The sequence below is a fragment of the Phocoena phocoena genome, chromosome 19, assembly GCF_963924675.1.
Source record: "Phocoena phocoena chromosome 19, mPhoPho1.1, whole genome shotgun sequence".
In the NCBI taxonomy this organism is placed as follows: domain Eukaryota; kingdom Metazoa; phylum Chordata; class Mammalia; order Artiodactyla; family Phocoenidae; genus Phocoena; species Phocoena phocoena.
Genome location: NC_089237.1, coordinates 48559710 through 48578083, shown reverse-complemented (window position 1 = coordinate 48578083; position 18374 = coordinate 48559710). Strand labels below are relative to the sequence as shown.

The window sequence follows — 18374 nt, the reverse complement described above, 5'->3', positions numbered from 1 at the left end:
CTGTGAAAACTTGGAAGCTATCTCTTGGGCAAGTGGGATGTGACTGTAGCCACTAGTTTGAACTAGCAAGATAAGGTGTCCTCTGGCCATCCATTTAGTTGACTTAGGGAGAGGCAGGTGAGTGGTGCCAGTGACTTTTATGGAGGACAAGACTAGGTCTTGCCTTCTAATTATTTATATTTCTCCTAGAGCCTAGTATTATGCCTGTTGCACAAACCCGTTGACTGATACTAGTTTAAAAGGAAAATCTGACCAAGAAAACAAAACACTGAAGCCTTTTCCTTACATTTTCTGGACCCAGTATGCTACAAGCAGAGGCTTTATTTAAATCTTTTGGAGTAAAACATCACTTGTCTGGAGTGTCTTTCCTTGCGCTGGCTTTAGCCAGGTGGTCTTGCTCCATGCGCAGTTTGCATCCCCTGTCAGAGTGCTGTCAGGTTTTATCGATTTGTCTTGTTTAATTGCCCATCTTCTCTATTACCTTGTGACTTTGTAAAAAAACATGTGCCAAGATGGTTTTCTTTACTTTGACACTGGCACTGCATAGGTGCTTAATAAATTTTTAATGAATGACTAGGTTATACAGCTGTCTTCCTAGGAGATGAAAACCTTTGAACAAGTCAATGAATGAACAGAAAAATTGCAGTTCAGTTGGTCTATCTAAACAGTAGTATTCCCAGAGCAGTCTTTGTGTGACTTGGGGAGGTACGCGCTGGGGGCTGAACTTTTTCCCCCAGGCTAGTCATCCCCATACCTGGGGTAGTCTTAAAAGTACTATGTATTTCCTGTGGCCCCGCTCCCGATCTACTGAATTTGGGCGCGCTCTCTCTCTTTAGTTCAAACTGCCTAAGTGATTCTTACGCAGCCAGTTTGGGAGTAATGTCATCAAACACAGTCTGAGGCAAGAGGTGGGTAGGCTGCTGGTTGTGGGCCTGTCCCCTTTCTGCTCCTTGGTTCACTCTCTGGGAATTGAGCCAAAAGAGATGATCTTTAGGCTCCTTCCCTTCCTAAAGTTTTGTGATATATAAAAACCCTTACACTTGGGTATTAGAAAATTATTTATTTTTCCTCATACTTGTAATTGTTTTCCATAATCTTTAAAATTTGTATAAAATAGTATATTTGCTTTGTAAGTGCACATAGATTTAAAATTCAAATACTATTACAAGACTTACAACAAAAAATAAATTTGCTACCCCTCAGACCCACTCCGCAGACCACTTTCCACTCTTCTCTGTTTACCTCTAAGTGATAATACTGCCATTTCTAGATTGATCAATTATAGACATTGACTGACTTTTTCCTAGGGTAGATTAGGAGTTGCCTCTTTGAGAGCTTTTTTTAAGGTACAGCCTAACTTACACCTCTTTCAAATGAATAGTAGTGATGATTTTTTAAAGCATGTTAGGCTTTACTTTTTGGTTCGGGAATTGTCACTGCAGACTTGCTATACGAGGTGATGCAGTATTTAAAGTAGCTCGTTCAGTAGTTAGCGGTGTTTCCATTTCTGTTTTTACTTTTGTTCATCACCTCATCCTTCTGATAATGTCCTGTTGATTTGCCATGATTTTAGTTGATCAATCTTAATTCCTAAGTCAATAAAACATTTGAAACTCATTCTGCTTTTCATGACTCAAAAAAATGTGTAAACAGTTATAATAGTTTAAACTATTTATCCAATAATTATGTAATTGTGAAATGCAAAGAGGAGGGTGGAGGTAATGCTGACAGTTTTGAGTGCATGTGCAAATTACAGTAGTTTCATTGAATTTTTACTACAGCACTGAGTAGTAGATTCCTGCCCGCCCCCCATCTTACATATAAAGAAACTAAAGCTCAGAGAAATGAATTGCCCCTGGTCCCCATCGCTAGTTATTAAAAGGATTTAGATCCCCATTGCTTGCACTCCAGAATCCACTACAGGTGTATATGAATTTTTAAAAACTGTTTAATTGAAGCATAAGATACATGCAAAGAGCAAAGCATTAGTATAGAGCTCAGTGAATTACCAAAATAAAACAGGAATGTAACCATTACTAAGTTAAAAAACAACAAAAAAGGATGTTACCAGCATCCCAGAGGGCACCCCTCATGTGCCCTCCCAATGACCACTCTCCGCCCATTCCTCCAAAGATAACCGTTATCGTGACACCATAGATTGATTTTGCTACGAGTGTTAGCAGGTTTTGGACATAATTTGAAGCTACTCCTAATTCATATGTCCTTTTACATTTTCTGTTACCACATGTAGAAAATGAGTGCCAGTTTTTCTTTAAAGAGACCCATCAACTCCATTTCTTTCTCTACAGGAAGAAAAAAAGTATAAATTTTGTACAGTCACATGAATTTATTGCTTTGTGTTAAATGTGTCCCAGTTTTAGGTAAATAATTGCAATTTCATGGCTCTTTAGTCCGAGTAACTATGAAGAACTCTTTAAAACCAGTGATTGGTCACACCAGAATAGAAGTGTAGACCTGAGTCCTACTGAAGGGGTTTTAATGCTAAGATTTGAAAAAATATTGCAATAGGATCATTGTAAGTACTGTTTTCCTTTAGCCAGTGTTTTTTAAAACAATATTTGGTTTAACGGTTAGTAGGCCAAATAATTGCAGTATTTTGAAAAAAATTAATTTTAGGAATTCTCATCTGATACGTAACTCATGAGCACAGCGATCATTTTAGCAGTTGTAAGCAAATTTTCATCTTGCAAGTGCCTTCTTTATTTTCCTAAGAATACTGATTTATACCTGAGATAGCCAGGTTTTTGACTCCAGGCATTTATTTAATGTGGATTCTCTAGATGAAGGGGAAAAATTCCCTACTGTATGTATGCAGAAGATAGGCTATTAGTATTTAAGTATTTAAACACATTTCTCTTTAAATGTTTTTTTATAATTATGAAAAGAGAACACATTTGTTGTAGAATACCTGAAATGTGCAGGAAAGTGCAAAGAAGAGAAAAATCTGATATTTTGTGGCATTTGTCTTTTTATTCCTCATATATGTGAATGTTTTTAATAAAATTAGACTTATAAAATATGTTTCTCAGCCTCCTTTTTTCTGTTAATAATATTTATAATTTGAAAATGCATGTTTAGTATCACATATTTCTTTGAAAACATTAATAGTTGCATAATAACTTCAAACTCTTGTCACTTTATTTAACCATTCCTTTGTTTTTTAAGTGGGAAGGTCAGTTTTTGAGTTGGGGTAGGGTTAGAGTCATGTGAGTGAACAGGAGACATCCAGGATTCCTCCCACATTTCTTCTTCAGGTAACTAGGATAGATGCTGGTGTCATTTATTAATATAGGGGCCATACAAAGGAAGAGCAAATTTGCTCGAAGCTTTGTTTTGGGGATAGAGAATTTGACGTGCCTGTGGGCCGCTAGGGAGAAATGTCTGTCGGGCAGATGGATAGTTGCAGCTAAGAAGAGAGATCTGCACTAGAGAGATGGATCTACGGATCACTGGCGCTAGATTTTGGCATCAACGACAGACCAAAGATCTGCTGCCTTAGGAGATCACACGGTGGAGAAGAGGGCCAAGGATAGACCCCCTGGGGAGTGTCAGTGGTCAAGTGTTCGGAGGGATGCAGAGAAGCATGTGAAAGAGACAGAGCACCAGAACTGGAGAGAAGGTGGCATTGTGGTTGCTGAAAGAAGAGAAGAAAAGAGGGATGGACAGTAGTGTCCTGAGTCATGTTACAGAGGTGTGGGAGGAGACCCACTGGCAAGTGTCTATTGGGTTTGGCAATTAGAAGGTCATCAGTGAGAGGAGTTTCAAGGGAGTGGTGGGGACAGAAGGAGGGAGTGGCAGGGGAATAGTGGGTGAGGAAATGTGTGTGGTAGATAGAGCTGGAAGGGCAGAGGTGGGTCGGATGTGTGGAAGGAGAGTTGTTTTTACTAGGTATAGACCTGGACAGCTTTATGTGCTGAAAGAGATTGAAGTTGCTGGAGGAGGGGGGGTTGATCAAGCAGAGGACCAGAGGAGAGTGATGGGTTTGGAGCAGAGGTGGAGGGATTAAGCTTGGATAGGAGGGAGATGGTTTCACTGAGAAAGCATGGGGTAGATGGGAGTAGTTGCTGGCACGGTGGGGGTCGGTGGCAATAGCTCAGTTTTCTCAAGACATTGGCCAAGAATGAGGCAGATTGGGTGGGAGATGGGCTTGAGGGCGGTGTCGAGATTTGGAATATCTGTGGTGGGGAGTAGAGGGTGGATGGACCGAAGCCCAGAGAATGACCATAGCAGCACTGTGGTTCCCTAGATACGATGATTTATGCATGGTTGCACGAATCCCCACCAAAGTTCCAGGGAAAGGAAGAGAGAAGTCTCTTGACTGCTTGCATCCTCAGGGGAGTCTTCCCTGATGTCCGAAGTTAAATTTCTTTATTATAGGTTCTCATAGCTCTGTTCTTTTCTTCTAGTACTCATTAGAGTTGTAGTTTTGCATTTGGTTGTTGCAATTGTTATTTTAATTATAAAAATTTACTTTCCCCGGTTACTAAAAGCTCTGAGGAAAGAAATGTCGATTTTGCTTACCACTGTAGTGTCTGGCACCTCGTAGCTACTTGGTAAATGTTTGTTGAATTTAATGAATCAAATACAGTGGTTCTCGGGCTTCCTTGGTGGCGCAGTGGTTGAGAATCTGCCTGCTAATGCAGGGGACACGGGTTCGAGCCCTGGTCTGGGAGGATCCCACATGCCACGGAGCAACTAGGCCCATGAGCCACGACTACTGAGCCTGCGCTTCTGGAGCCTGTGCTCTGCAACAAGAGAGGCCGCGATAGAGGCCCGCGCACCGCAATGAAGAGTGGCCCCCACTTGCCACAACTAGAGAAAGCCCTGGCACAGAAACGAAGACTCAACACAGCAAAAATAAATTAATTAAAAAAAAATACAATGGTTCTCAACCTTTTAAATCTGCCCCAGCACACCTGTGGAATATTACTTGCTTCCATCTGAACCGTTATTGACTGCCCTGAGGCTTCCTGAGGGAGGGCAGGTGTCAGGTAGTGTGGGGTAGTGGTTAATAGATCACAGGCCCCGGAATGAGAATGCCTGGGCTCATATCCCAGCCCCACCTCTCACCAGCTTCGTGACCTTGGGCAAATTCTTAATCTGTGGTCCAGTGTCCTCATCTGAAAAGTGTGGCTAGTAATAGTACCTACCCCATGGGGTTGTCATGAATCTTGCATGAGAGTTCACGGAAAGCTTGTAGAACAGCATGTGATATGTAGAAGTTACTTATTACTGCTAGTGGTTTGAAAAAGCCTCCCAAATAATTTTTATAATCATTCCTGAGACTCCATATGTTAAATATTGATCTTCAGGGAAACTGGGAAAACATCCCTGGACTGTGATGGCACCCTCAAACAAAACCATTCTTGGTCTTGTGGGAGTATCAATAAGAAAGAGTAGGAATGTCATGTGACTACAGTTGACCCTTGAACAACTCCAGGGGCTAGGAACACCTACGTTCCGGCTCGGTGGAAAATAAATCTTCGTGTAATTTGTAGCCCTCCGTGACCTTGATTCCTCCATATCTTCAGATTCAGCCAACTGCGGATGGTGTAGTACTGTATATATTTACTAATGAAACATATCTGTGTGTAAGTAGACCCACGCAGTTCAACCCCGTGTTCAAGGGTCAGCTGTAGTCATTTTGGTAGCCATCCTGGCTGCAGGATGAGGGATGAGTGGATGCTGTCTGCTTTTACACCTGCTGTGGTAAACTTGATTTTTTATCTCCTTTGCAGAGGAGGTGGCCAAGTTGGAGAAGCACTTGATGCTTCTCCGACAGGAGTATGTCAAGCTGCAGAAGAAATTGGCAGAGACAGAGAAGAGATGCACCCTTTTGGCTGCGCAAGCAAACAAGGAAAGCAGCAAAGAGTCCTTCATCAGCCGCCTGCTGACGATTGTGGCCGACCTGTACGAGCAGGAGCAGTATAGGTGAGCTCCTGGCACTGGGCCAGTTTGGGGAAGCAAGCCCTTTTGCTTTATTCACAGGCTACATTGCCGCTTCTCCTCTTATTGACTTTCTTCCCAAGTTTATTTCCCTCTACTAGTTGACCAGCCTTTAGTCTCTGGAATGTAGGCCCCTTGAGGCAAGATTTTGTCTCTTTTGTTTGCTGCTTATATTCAGTACAGAGTATAGGAGTGATGGTGATAGCATCGCTGGTATAGATAGGAATTAGCTTACAGGTCCAGGGATTCAGAGGGGAGAGGTCACTTTCTCTTGAGCTGGTCAAAATGGGCATCTTGGAACTAGTGGGTAGTGTAGCATGATGGTTGAGGGTGGACTTGGAGCCACACAGCCTGTGTTAGAAGCTCAGCTGGCCACTTACTGGCTATGTGACCTGGAGCTATATGACATGCCTCAGCCTCCTAATCTGTAAAATGGGGATAATAATACGACTGTTTACCTTAGGGTTGTTGTGAGGATTAAATTAATAAAATACTCTTTAAGCACTTAGAACAACAGTCTAGCACATAGTAAGTGCTCAATTTTTAATTGTTATTAAAACAGTATTGTTATTAAATGAGTTTTGAGGTAAAGGTTAAAGGCTGAGTAGGATTTAATAGATAAAGACAGTGATATTACTAGTAGAGGGAGTGGCTGAGAATAGGCTCAAACATGGGAACATGTGGAGGATTTAGAGGACAGTGAGGGGCCCATTCTAGGGTACATGTCCATATAGGGGAGCACTGGGAGAGGTGGGTAAGGTAGGGTGGATTGGGGATGCCAAGGTGAGGAATTTGGACTTGATCCTCTAGGAAGTGTGGAACAGTGTTTTTGAGTTATAGGACTATCATAATCAAAGTGGTGTTTTAGGCAGATTAGTCTGGTAACATAGTATAGATGAAATTATAAAAAGACAAGAGCAGCCATGATGTTGTCGTAAATAGTCCAGACCGGAAGTGATGAAGGACTGAGCTGGGATGTGGATGTGGAAAAGAAACATGGACATGAATGTGTGTGGAAGGAAGGATTTGCCTACTAGGGAGAAGGATGATTGGATTAGATGATTAAGTAAAATTTTGAAATTATGACATTTAAAATAGATCAAAATCCAGGATTGCCATCTACCATCTTAATCATTTCTAAAAGAAAAGAAAAAAATTTAATACCAAAAAAATAGGAAGTACATACTCTGAGTAAAGGACAGGGCTTTCTTTAAATCTAATGGATGTATCTACTTGTAAAATATAGTTCATTGTCTTTTTTCTTTTTGCCCTCCTCTTTTTCCCATGGACAAGTGAAAACTTTGTTTCCATTGGCCCCAGGAAGCCTGGCATTTCTATTACAGACACAGCTCTCCCACTGTCCAAGGCTCTTACCCGTTAGAATTCCCATAATTTACTTTCTGTAATACATAACAGTTGATTGCATTCCTTTTTAAAAAAACTTTAATTAATTAATTTTATTTAATTAATTTTTGGCTGCACTGGGTCTTTGTTGCTGTGCGCAGGCTTTCTCTAGTTGCAGACTGCGAGAGGGGGCTGCTCTTCATTGGGGTGCGTGGGCTTCTCCTTGCAGTGGCTTCTCTTGTGGAGCACGGGCTCTAGGTGCGCAGGCTCAGTAGTTGTGGCTCGTGGACTCTAGAGCGCAGGCTCAGTAGTTGTGGCGCACAGGCTTAGTTGCTCCACGGCATGTGGGATCTTCCCAGACCAGGGCTTGAACCTGTGTCCCCTGCATTGCCAGGCGGATTCTTAACCACTGCACCGCCAGGGGAAGTCCCTGATTGCATTCTTATACTGTAGTCCTTCTAGGAGACTGGGAATGAGACTGGGCAGTTTCCTCTTCTGGCCACTTTTTACCTGGTCGGCTATGGTATGATCCCATGGCTCTGGTGGGTCTCCCTTCCTCTTCTAAAACCTGTCCTTTATCAAAAGAAGGCTGAATACCTTTGTTATCTACAATTGATAATCAGATGAGGAATGGAGACTTCAAAGAGGACTTACCTTTTGAGATGGGATAAATGAAACTGGAATATCAATTTCTGAAGCAGATCCTCTTTTACCAAGATAGGGGGGGAAAAATACTTTGTCCCATGAACATGCATTTTGTTGAATTTAAATAGTGTTTTTATGTGTATTTCAGTAATTGGAATAACTGAAGAGTCAGTGTTAAAATTTTTAAATTGAGCAATGTGGAAGAAATTGGTGCATTTCTTTTATTCTTAAGTTCAGGAGGAGGCTTTGGTCCCATAAGACAGTTAAAAATGATGGTTATATGTAGTTATTTACTACCATTCTTTTAGCAAACAAGCTTATAATTTTTTCTATTAAAGTGTTTGATTGAGACACTCTAGCAAGAAGCTCTTTATTTATGTTTCCTCTCCAGTTGTTACATCCTAGCATCCATATTTTAAAAGGAAATGCCTTTAGTTGACTAGGATGAAATTTTTTAAAAATTGCTAGCCTCCTAATTGTTTCTGCATAGAGTCCTCATAGCCTTGACCTGTCCAATTTTACATTTTGAATCATATTTTTTTAAATTATTATTATTAGAGATTAGTGAAATCCTTATATTTATTTCCTTTTGAGATGTTAAGACTACAGAAGAAAAGTTTTGACTTGACATTCATGAATAATAGTAGGAATTTTATAGAAACATTCATTTTTATAATTTTGTGGCTAAAGTCAGGTTTGTGGCAGAAACAGTAAACAGTGACTGTTCATTTACATTATTAGAATTTAATACTTTACAAATAAATTTAGATGTAAAAATTATTTGTGCTTTGTTTTCATTATAATTTTTAAACCTTATCATAGGATATGATATGAGACAGTTTTATCTTCCATTTAAAATAGAATATCAGTTGTATTTCTTCTTTATTGATAGTGTTTTGTGTTAACAGTATTTTCTAATAGTTTGAAATAATAAGTACCCTATTACTCTTTTGCTCTAACATAATTAGTTGCAACTTGGTTAGTTCTTTAATAGAAGTAGAATTGATATGCTTACATAATTATAAAGTATGTTCTAGACAGTGCTTTTGTGGGGTAAAATGTGTTTGCATCAAGCGTTATACAGAAGCAGTATTCTGTTTGCATCTCCTTTTAAGTGGATGAGTCAATTCATGTAATAGTTTTTTCTTTCTTTCTCTCTTTCTCTCTCTCCTCCCTCCCTCCCTCCCTTTCTCTCTCTTCCTTCCTTCTTTTCTTTCTTTCCTTCCTTTCTTTCTTTCTCTCTCTCTCACCCCCATTCCTCTCTCCCTCTCTCCCTCTCTCTCTCTCCCTCTCTCTGAATTTAGTTTCTGAAACCTTTCCAGCCTAACAAATTATTTTCAACGGGAATATAAAAATAAAAAGACATGCAGATACAAGCAGGGTGATGCTGATTCGTGCCTGTGGATTGCTGCCAGCGCTGCCATCTGGCACATGCTTGTGTCAGCCCAGTAGGTCACCCTTGGGTTTTTGTTAACTGCCCAGATGCTTTCCCACCTTGACATTTGACATTTCAAAGTTAAAAATAAATATTTGGAAAGCTCTTTTCATGTAGTGGTAAGTCATACATATGGAAACATGTTTGAAAAAAAGATATCTCTCATCCCATTTCTTTATAAATGGTTGAGTAAAAAATGGCCAATAATAGGTCTGAATGTTTCTGGTGAGAACAGGAGTGTAGATATTGGGTTTCATATTCTTGACTGCTTTGTCAAAGCTAATTTGTTCATGGTTTTTGGTTTAACCTTGCTTGAGCATTAATATAGTGTGGAGCACTGCAGCCCTGTAGTCTCAGAGCTGTCATCACAATCTTTAATCTTTCTATCTCTCTCTCCTCACGATTAATCTTGATTTTTTTTCCTTCGTAAAACCTCTTCTACTCTTTATATGAATATTAATAATCCTATGTATTGATAACTTGTAGGTTCACCATCTTGTGGGTGACATTAGGGAATGTCTTTGAAAGCAGAACATCCCACGTGAACTAAAGCTAGAAGTTAGAAATAGAAAACGTGTCTAGCAACATATTGTAAATATGAGCCATCAGAATTCAGTGGTAGCATAGAGAAATAATTCTGCTGTGATTTTTTTTTCTTTTGCAGACGCATGTTGATCGGTCAATACTCATGTATTTATCAGCTGTGAATTCTAGCTATACCTAGTTATAATGACATTTTATATCTGTGGGTATTTTTCTTCATCAGTGATCTGAAGATAAAGGTTGGGGGCAGGCACATCAATGCTCACAAGTTTGTCCTGGCGGCCCGCAGTGACAGCTGGAGTCTGGCCAGTTTGTCTTCCACCGAGGAGCTGGACCTGTCAGGTGAGCCTCTGACGGGCTGGGGACTCAAAACTCCCAGCACAAGAGCACTTGGCAGAAGGTTATGGTGTGTAATTTTGAAATATTTGTGGTTTAATGAACGTAGAATACTTTTCTTATAAATTGATGGTGGCCATAAACTAGTTAAATAATTAGTGAACCAGTAGGTTGTACTTTGTGGACACTTCTGTTTAATGTCTGGCTAATAAATCATAAATATTTGAGGATTCACAGTATTCTTAGAATTTATAAAATACGAATATTTATCCAGAAACTCTTCATATAGTAGTATGTTATAAATATGGGAGCATGTGTAGAGAAAAATTTTTCTTCCACTCTAAGAAAAAGTCCTGCTGCCGTTCAGTTGCTTAAAATTTAATCATAGCTGCCAAAGGTACTTTTCCTGGTCTATAAGAACTGAATTCAGAAGTAACATTTATTCCAAAGAATAAGAATATTCTTTCTTTAACATCAAAGGATGACCATCAGTCTTTAGGATTTGAATAAGTGCATTGAGCTGTTTAATGTTATTATTTAATTGTCTTATGCCACAGTATGTTGTATAGAATTTGGGTAAATATGGTGGTTAAGTAAACTTAAAAACATCGTTTTCAAAAGTTGATTTCAAAATTGCATTTTCACTTAGTACTTGCCTAACAGCTGCTTAAAAAAAATAAAAAGAGCAAATTTTGAATTTAATTCTGATATTAATAATCAAGAGAATTATAATGTGGTAAGGAACATACCCAGGCATTAAGATATGAGTTACTTGCAGAAGTGATGGACTGTGTGGAAAGTCTGATTTGTCTTTGTTCAAAAGGTTTGCCAATTCAGAAGGTACTGTTTTCCATGTGTAGTGTTAGGAACACTGAGATGACTATAACACCATCCTTGCCATACAGAGCTCATACTCTGTTGGAGGAAATGGGCTGATAACAAATCATTTAAGGCCAGGGCTGTATATACAGTAGTATAATGGCTTTATGTCTAAGGTACAGAAGAGACTAACTTGGGCTGATAAGGAACGTGTCAGAGGTGGCTAACACCTAAGCAGTGTTGCACAGGTTAAATAAGCATTTATCTCAAGAATTTAGGGGGTAAATTGTCTGATGCTTCTCCACTGTGAGTGAACTCTGTCTCATGATCATTTTTAGGATTTAACCTGAGGTCCGTAATTCATAGCTGTAAACACACAAATATTCATACATGCATATACATGAGCATATGCATTCATGCCTATAACTAAAACATCTACTTGGGAAACGGTCTTTACTGGAAGGACACCAGTCCACATGATTGAAATCTGAACAGTTTTTCTTTTTTAAAAGTAAAATCTTTTGAAGCCTTATATCTTTGACCCCATATAACACAATTATGGGTAACTTTTAAAACCCATTGGATCATGAGGTGTTCTTCACAGTGCATGATAGGATCTTGATTACATGAACAGGTAGTTTTCAGAGACTAGTAGAGATAATAAAATACTGAAAATATTCAACTTTGTTAGAAAAAAGTTTAGAATAAATTACCACCTTTTGATACCTACAGTATCAAAAATTGATGATCCCGGGCTTCCCTGGGGGTGCAGTGGTTGAGAGCCCGCCTGCCAATGCAGGGGACACAGGTTCGTGCCCCGGTCTGGGAAGATCCCACATGCCGTGGAGTGGCTGGGCCCATGAGCCATGGCCGCTGGGCCTGCGCGTCCGGAGCCTGTGCCCCGCAATGGGAAAGGCCACAACAGTGAGAGGCCCGCGTACCACAAAAAAAAAAAAAAAATTGATGATCCCAGTAGTTGTGAGGCTCATGAAATTGGTATTCTTGCACATTGCCAGTCACATTATAAATGGGTATGAAGGGTTTAGAAAGCAGTTAGACAGCTGAGCTATAAAATAGTCATACTTTTTTTTTTTTTTTACCTCATCATTTGACTTCTGTCAGATGGATTCTGTGATAGGTAATTCAGACAGTGTAAATGTTTATCATGGTAAATGTAACTGTGAAATATTGCATACAACCAAAATGAATGAGTGGGAAAAATAAAATATGACTGCTCCCCAGAACAAACAAAATTACGTAAGAACACAGAAAATTGCATTAATGTATGAAAAGCTTAAACATTGCACTTAAAATTTTACTTTTACTTTTTTAGTACATTAGAACATTTAAGAGCTGCTTTAACACTATCTGTGACTATCTGACCACAAGATTGGATCACTGAGAAGCAGGAGATTTTCTAGAGTTTAGGAAGGTATAATGTTAATGCCTTTAAATGTCCCTGACCATGCCTCCTGCTGTAAATAATCAGCATGGTTTGATCCGGGCTACAAGGTTTGCTTTCAGGAGTGAGCGGCTGCAGAGTCAATGTTTCTGGTGGCTTTGGTAAATCAGGCATCTACTAAGATAGCTGTAGTGGAGCTTATGGTATCTTTTCTTTTTTTTTTTTAAGCGTTTTTAAATTTTATTTATTTACTTTTGGCTGCGTTGGGTCTTCCTTGCTGCGCGTGGGCTTTCTCTAGTTGAGGTGAGCGGGGGCTACTCTTCGTTGTGGTGCGCGGGCTTCTCGTTGTGGTGGCTTCTCTTGCTGCAGAGCACAGGCTCTAGGCGCCCGGGCTCTAGGTGCCCGGGCTTCAGGAGTTGTGGCTCTCGGGCTCTGGAGCACAGGCTCAGTAGTTGTAGTGCATGGGCTTAGTTGCTCTGTGGCATGTGGGATCTTGCCGGACCAGGGCTCAAACCCGTGTTCCCTGCATTGGCAGGCGGATTCTTAACCACTGCGCCACCAGGGAAGCCCATCTTTACTTTTCTTTATAAAGTTTATCTTTGAAGCATATCTTTGAAGGGTTCCAAGGAGGTGGTTGCATTTGTGCACCTGTTCATGTTTGTGTGTCTTGTGCAAAGTCCTGCTGAGTTGCCTGGGTGGGTATGGGTGTGATTACCTAAATCTGGGCTTGCAGCAACTGAAAACTGCCTGAGAAGCCTGTGTGTTATACGATACCTGGAAGCACTACTGCCCACGGCTGCCTCGCGCCTGAGGGAGATTGGAAATAGGCTCTTGTAAACAAGTGTATAAATAGCGTAAAAGCTGTGTTTTAAATGGTTGAACCTTTTCCACACTCATGAACTTAATAAAATCATTTTATGAATTTATTGGTATTTTGTTTCTTCAGAATTAGTCCATTAATATCACAAATGTTGAGTGGCAGGCACTTTTCAAGGTACTAGGTTTATAGCAGTGAACAAAATTAAATTCGTATTTGTATGGAACTTACATTCTTAGAGAGTGACATCCTAAGTCTCACATTTTCTTTGGAGGTTCTTGTGTAACTGACATTTCTTTAAATTCAAAATAAGCACAACTTTAATTCTATTAATTGTTATAAGAATTTTAGCACATGTTGATGAAGATACAGTAGGCATTATATACCAAGTGTTTAAAATGTATTTGGGTACATGAAAGTTTTCTTAAATCATACCTTGTTCAAAAAAGTAAAATATTGGGCTTCCCTGGTGGCGCAGTGGTTGAGAGTCCGCCTGCCGATGCAGGGGACACGGGTTCGTGCCCCGGTCCGGGAGGATCCCGCGTGCCGCGGAGCGGCTGGGCCCGTGAGCCGTGGCCGCTGAGCCTGTGCGTACGGAGCCTGTGCTCCGCAACGGGAGAGGCCACAGCAGTGAGAGGCCCGCGTACCGCAAAAAAAAAAAAAAAGTAAAATATTTTGTGCTTGATATGATGCAGTGACAAAGGCACAATCACTTCTGTAGGATTCTTGCCATAAATGCATGACCTCAATCTAATTATGGGAAAGCATCAAACTAACCCAAATTGAGGAACGTCCCACAGAATAACTGACCAGTATTACTCAAATATGTTAAGGTCATGAAAGACAAGATAAGATTAAGGAACTGTTAGAGATTGGAGGAGACTAAGGAGACATGATAATGAAATGCAGTGTGGTACCTCAATTGGATTCTGGCCCATAAAAAGGACATTACTGGGATAATTGGCAAAGTTTGTAATTAGTTAATAGTATTGTATCGGTCCTAGTCACCTGGTTTTAATAATTGTGCTATGGTTATGTAAGATGCTAATATTAGGGGAAGATGGGTAGAGGGTATACGGGAACTCTACAACTGTTTTGTTAAGTCTGAAATTGTCTCAAAATATAAAGGTCAAAAGTATAAATTTGCTTTTTATTTATTGGTTATTTTATGTATAAAGATGTTTATAAAGATACTGACTGATCAGCTGGGAAGAGAAAGAATATAACTGTTAGCTCAACACAGTACAACAAATCTTGATGCACGATATTTAACTTCTTTATGAAGTAAAGCAGTTTGCTTCAGGCTAAGTGGTTTGTTTATAGCCTCTCTATAGCACTTCAGTAATAGCAGCTGACACTGAGCAGTTCCAATGCTGTAGAATGGCTGTTTTGAAGCTAGAATTTCTTGCATGCTTCCTTCAGCAAAGATCTTATGGTTCCCTGGCATGAGAGTTTATGGTGAGTCATTCAGCTTTCCTGGAATGTGTCCTGCGTCTTGTCAAGCCATTCCAAAAGCAGAAAGCATCCTCCTTCCCTCCTTTTCAGTCCAGTTAGGAAAACTACGCAGCAAAGCACAGACCTGGGAGGTTGCACTGTGCAGTGGAAGGAGCATAGGGTCCCAGACTCTGTGCTCAGGCACACTGAGGTGCTCCAGCAATCTCACAGGGACAATGGCATCTGTTAGATACCATGTGAACTACTAGTCCTAGGTTGTTCAGTTTCAGTATTTTGAAGATATCTATGGTGGTTTAAAATATGTCGATAAATTATTTGTTATTCCTCCCTTCAAAGGAGGATCCTGATTCCATTCCTCTTAAGTATAGGCTGACTGAGCTTGTAATTGATAACGTGCTACTGCAGAGATACGTTCTTTGAAGGCATTGTGACTTCTTCCTTGCTCTGTCCTTTGGATTGCTCACTTTGGAAGAAGTTAGCTGCTGTGTCATGAGGACACTCAAACAGCCTTGTGGCCTCCTGCTAACAGCTGAGACCCCCTCCCAGAGATTCTCTTAGAGCTTCAGATAATCTGTGTTATGTCCCCTTACTCAACCCTAACATGGCTTTTGTGTTTTTCTCTCTAATCTCTGTTTATGCTAAATTTGTCTGTGTGTTGGTTTAAAATAGTCTGTTTTAATAATAATCATAGGAAGTTTTTGTATAGCAATTAACATGTGGTGGTAGTTTACAGGTATTAACTCATTTATCTTTAGAATAACACTTTGAGGTAAGTACTATTGTTTATTCCCTCTTATAGATGAGGAATATATGCTTCCATCTATTGGCTAGTGTAAATAATGTTGCAGTGAATATTGGTGTACAAATCTCTCTTCAGGAGCCTGCTTTCAGTTCTCTTGGGTACCTACCCAGAAGTGGAATTGCTGGATCATATAGTAGTTTTATTTTAAATTTTCGAGGAACAGTTTTCTATACGGTCTGCACCATTTTACATTTCCCCCAACAGTGCACAAGGGTTCCAGTTTCTCCACATCCTCACCGATACTTGTGGTTTACTGTGTTTTGTTTTGTTTTGATAGAGGCTGTTCTACCGGATGTGAAGTGGTAAAGACTTGTTCGTTATGTTTAGTTTGCAGTAGTTTGCTGATGATATATCTAGATATGATTTTCTTCTTGTTTAGGGTACTCTGATCTTGAATCTAAAAATTTAGGTCTGTCACCAAATTAGGAAAGGACCATCATTTCTTCATTATTTTTCTTCCTTGATCTCTTTCTTTCTGAGACTCCAGTGACACATATACTAGACCCTTTGTTACTATCCAACAGGTCTCTTTGAGGCTCTTTTTCTTTTCTCCCAACCTTTTTTTTTTCTGTTCTTCAGATAGGATAAATTCTACTGATCTATCTTCAAGTTTACTGACTTTTTGCACTGCTGTTTTCATTCTGCTCTTGAGCCCACTGAGTATGTTTTTATTATACATATTTTTCATTTCTATAATTTCTATTTCTTATAGTTTATATGCTGAAAATTTTTCTTTTAATTTCAAGTGTGTTTCCCTTTACCTTCTGGAGCATAGTTATACTAGATGTCTTCAAGTCTTTCATAAGTTCAGTATCTGGGTCATCTTGATGTTACCATCTGTTGGTTATCTTTTCCCTTGAAAAACGGTCATATTTTCCAAATGTTTTTCTTTATCAAATGATTTTGAATTGTATCCTGGACATTGCCATTATGTTGTGTAGACTTTGGTCCTGTGTCATCCTCTGGAAAATGCTAAGGCTCCTTAGGTGCAAACTGCAGCTTCTGTTTCACCTTCTGTGGGTGGTGGTTCAAATATCACTTCAGTTCTTAAAGCTGGGCTAGGACTGTTCCGTGCATCAGTGGCTTAGAGGTGAGCCTGAGGCCTGTGTGGCTTGTACACAGAATTAGGAGATCCCCTTCTCTGGTTCTCTTCACTCTGGGACTCTCCCCTGACCCTTCAGTGCCCTGGGAGCTCCTTTTCCTGGTTCATCTGACCAGAAAGGTGGAGTTTTTATTGGAATTTTAGGCATCCTCGTGGTCACTACGGCAGTGTTCCTCCTAGACAGGTCTACCCTCAGGACAAAGCCATAAAGGGAAAAAAAAACAATGGAGAAGCTTGTCCAGTGCAATTGCTTCTTCAAGGTTTGCCTCCCCCTACAATTCAGATGCTTTTGTTTACTTTCAGAATCCTCTGGTAGCTGTTTTTGGTACGCTGTCTACAGTTTTTAGCTATAATCAGTTACAATAGCATGGGTTGTCACACTGCCATAACAGAACTAGACCCTCTATACTTTTATTCCTTTTTGACACTGGGATTATTTAGAAGTACGATATGGGGTTTATTTTTATTTCCAAGAAGTTATATTTAAGGGTACATCCTTAAACTGACTAAAGAGGATGTTTATACTGATAAAAGATGCAGTCTATGGGAATTCCCTGGTGGTCCAGTGGTTAGGACTCGGTGCTTTCACTGCTGGGGCCCGGGTTCAATCCCTGGTTGGGGAACTAAGATCCTGCAAGTCCTGCGGTGTGGCAAAAAAAAAAAAAGATACAGTCTATCATGATTTTTAAATTTTATGAGCTAAAACCTTTTTGTAAAGTGGATGAAGAAAAAAATAGTTGGAAACTCAAAGACAAACCAGAGTCACAGTAGGAGATTCAAAACACCTTTCTCAGATTTGACAGATTGAATGGAGGATTTAAGTAACAAAATTAATTTCCTCAGTATGCTTCATTTAATGGCTACTTGCGTACAGATAAGTTTATTCCCATTCTTTCCAAATGTCTTATAAAACATTTATCTGAAATCAGACCCAAAAAAAAAAAAAAAACCCCAACTAGGTCACATAGAAAATTTCAAGTTTTCCAGAGCGTGACTATATGCATCGTGGACTACAGTGAAGTCGGAAGGTTAGGTGTTACCTTCTTTTCATCCTTGCAGTCACAGATTTTTACCAGCTTCTGCACTGAGCCTGATGAGGGGGTGACGGCTTCTAGCAGCAGATATATCAGGCAAGTCACGGATGCCAACTGGTTTCACTTCTCAGAGTCTAATCTTTTTAAAGGTAATTTCTGGTTTATGGGGTCATCTGACTTTTATAGCCACTGCTTACATAGATTGGAAGCAGATAGACTGAATCGCTTGCCTAAAAGTACACAGTTGGAAGCACATGCCCTTCTGGTTCATTGTTCTCTGCCCACCTTATACCACGGGCTGCTTAGCCTGAGTCTCAAAATGGATCTGTTCTCAGTTTATTTTGGAGACTAAGGGAAGAGTCAAGGCAGGAGTGGGAAAGTTTGGCGATCACTTGGATCTTATTTTATTTGAAATTTTGAGGGCTTCCAGGACGTCCCTGCTGATGTGGTTTTTAAGAAAACTAGATTTTGGTTTATCAGCCGTACAGGTCAAATTTATTTGGACAATTGGGGTAAGAGTTATTAAAGGAAACCAGCCAAATTTTAAAACAAAATTAATTAAACTACCACAGAGAAGATATTTGAGGGTTGTGGTGTTGGGGATGCTCTCATCATTAGGAATAAGCTATCTTTCCAAGATAAGGCTTTATGAGCCAAGTAGTGGTATACGGGC

General features: G+C 39.9%; 1 protein-coding gene across 1 annotated transcript in view; it reads left to right on the top strand.

Moving 5' to 3' along the window:
• ANKFY1 (ankyrin repeat and FYVE domain containing 1) overlaps positions 1–18374 on the top strand; it is a 67922-nt gene that overhangs the window by 6411 nt on the left and 43137 nt on the right. Inside the window, exons 2-3 of the mRNA XM_065898047.1 lie at positions 5760–5952; positions 10158–10276. Of these exons, the coding sequence (XP_065754119.1) occupies positions 5760–5952; positions 10158–10276 (312 nt within the window). The remainder of the gene's footprint in view (positions 1–5759; positions 5953–10157; positions 10277–18374) is intronic.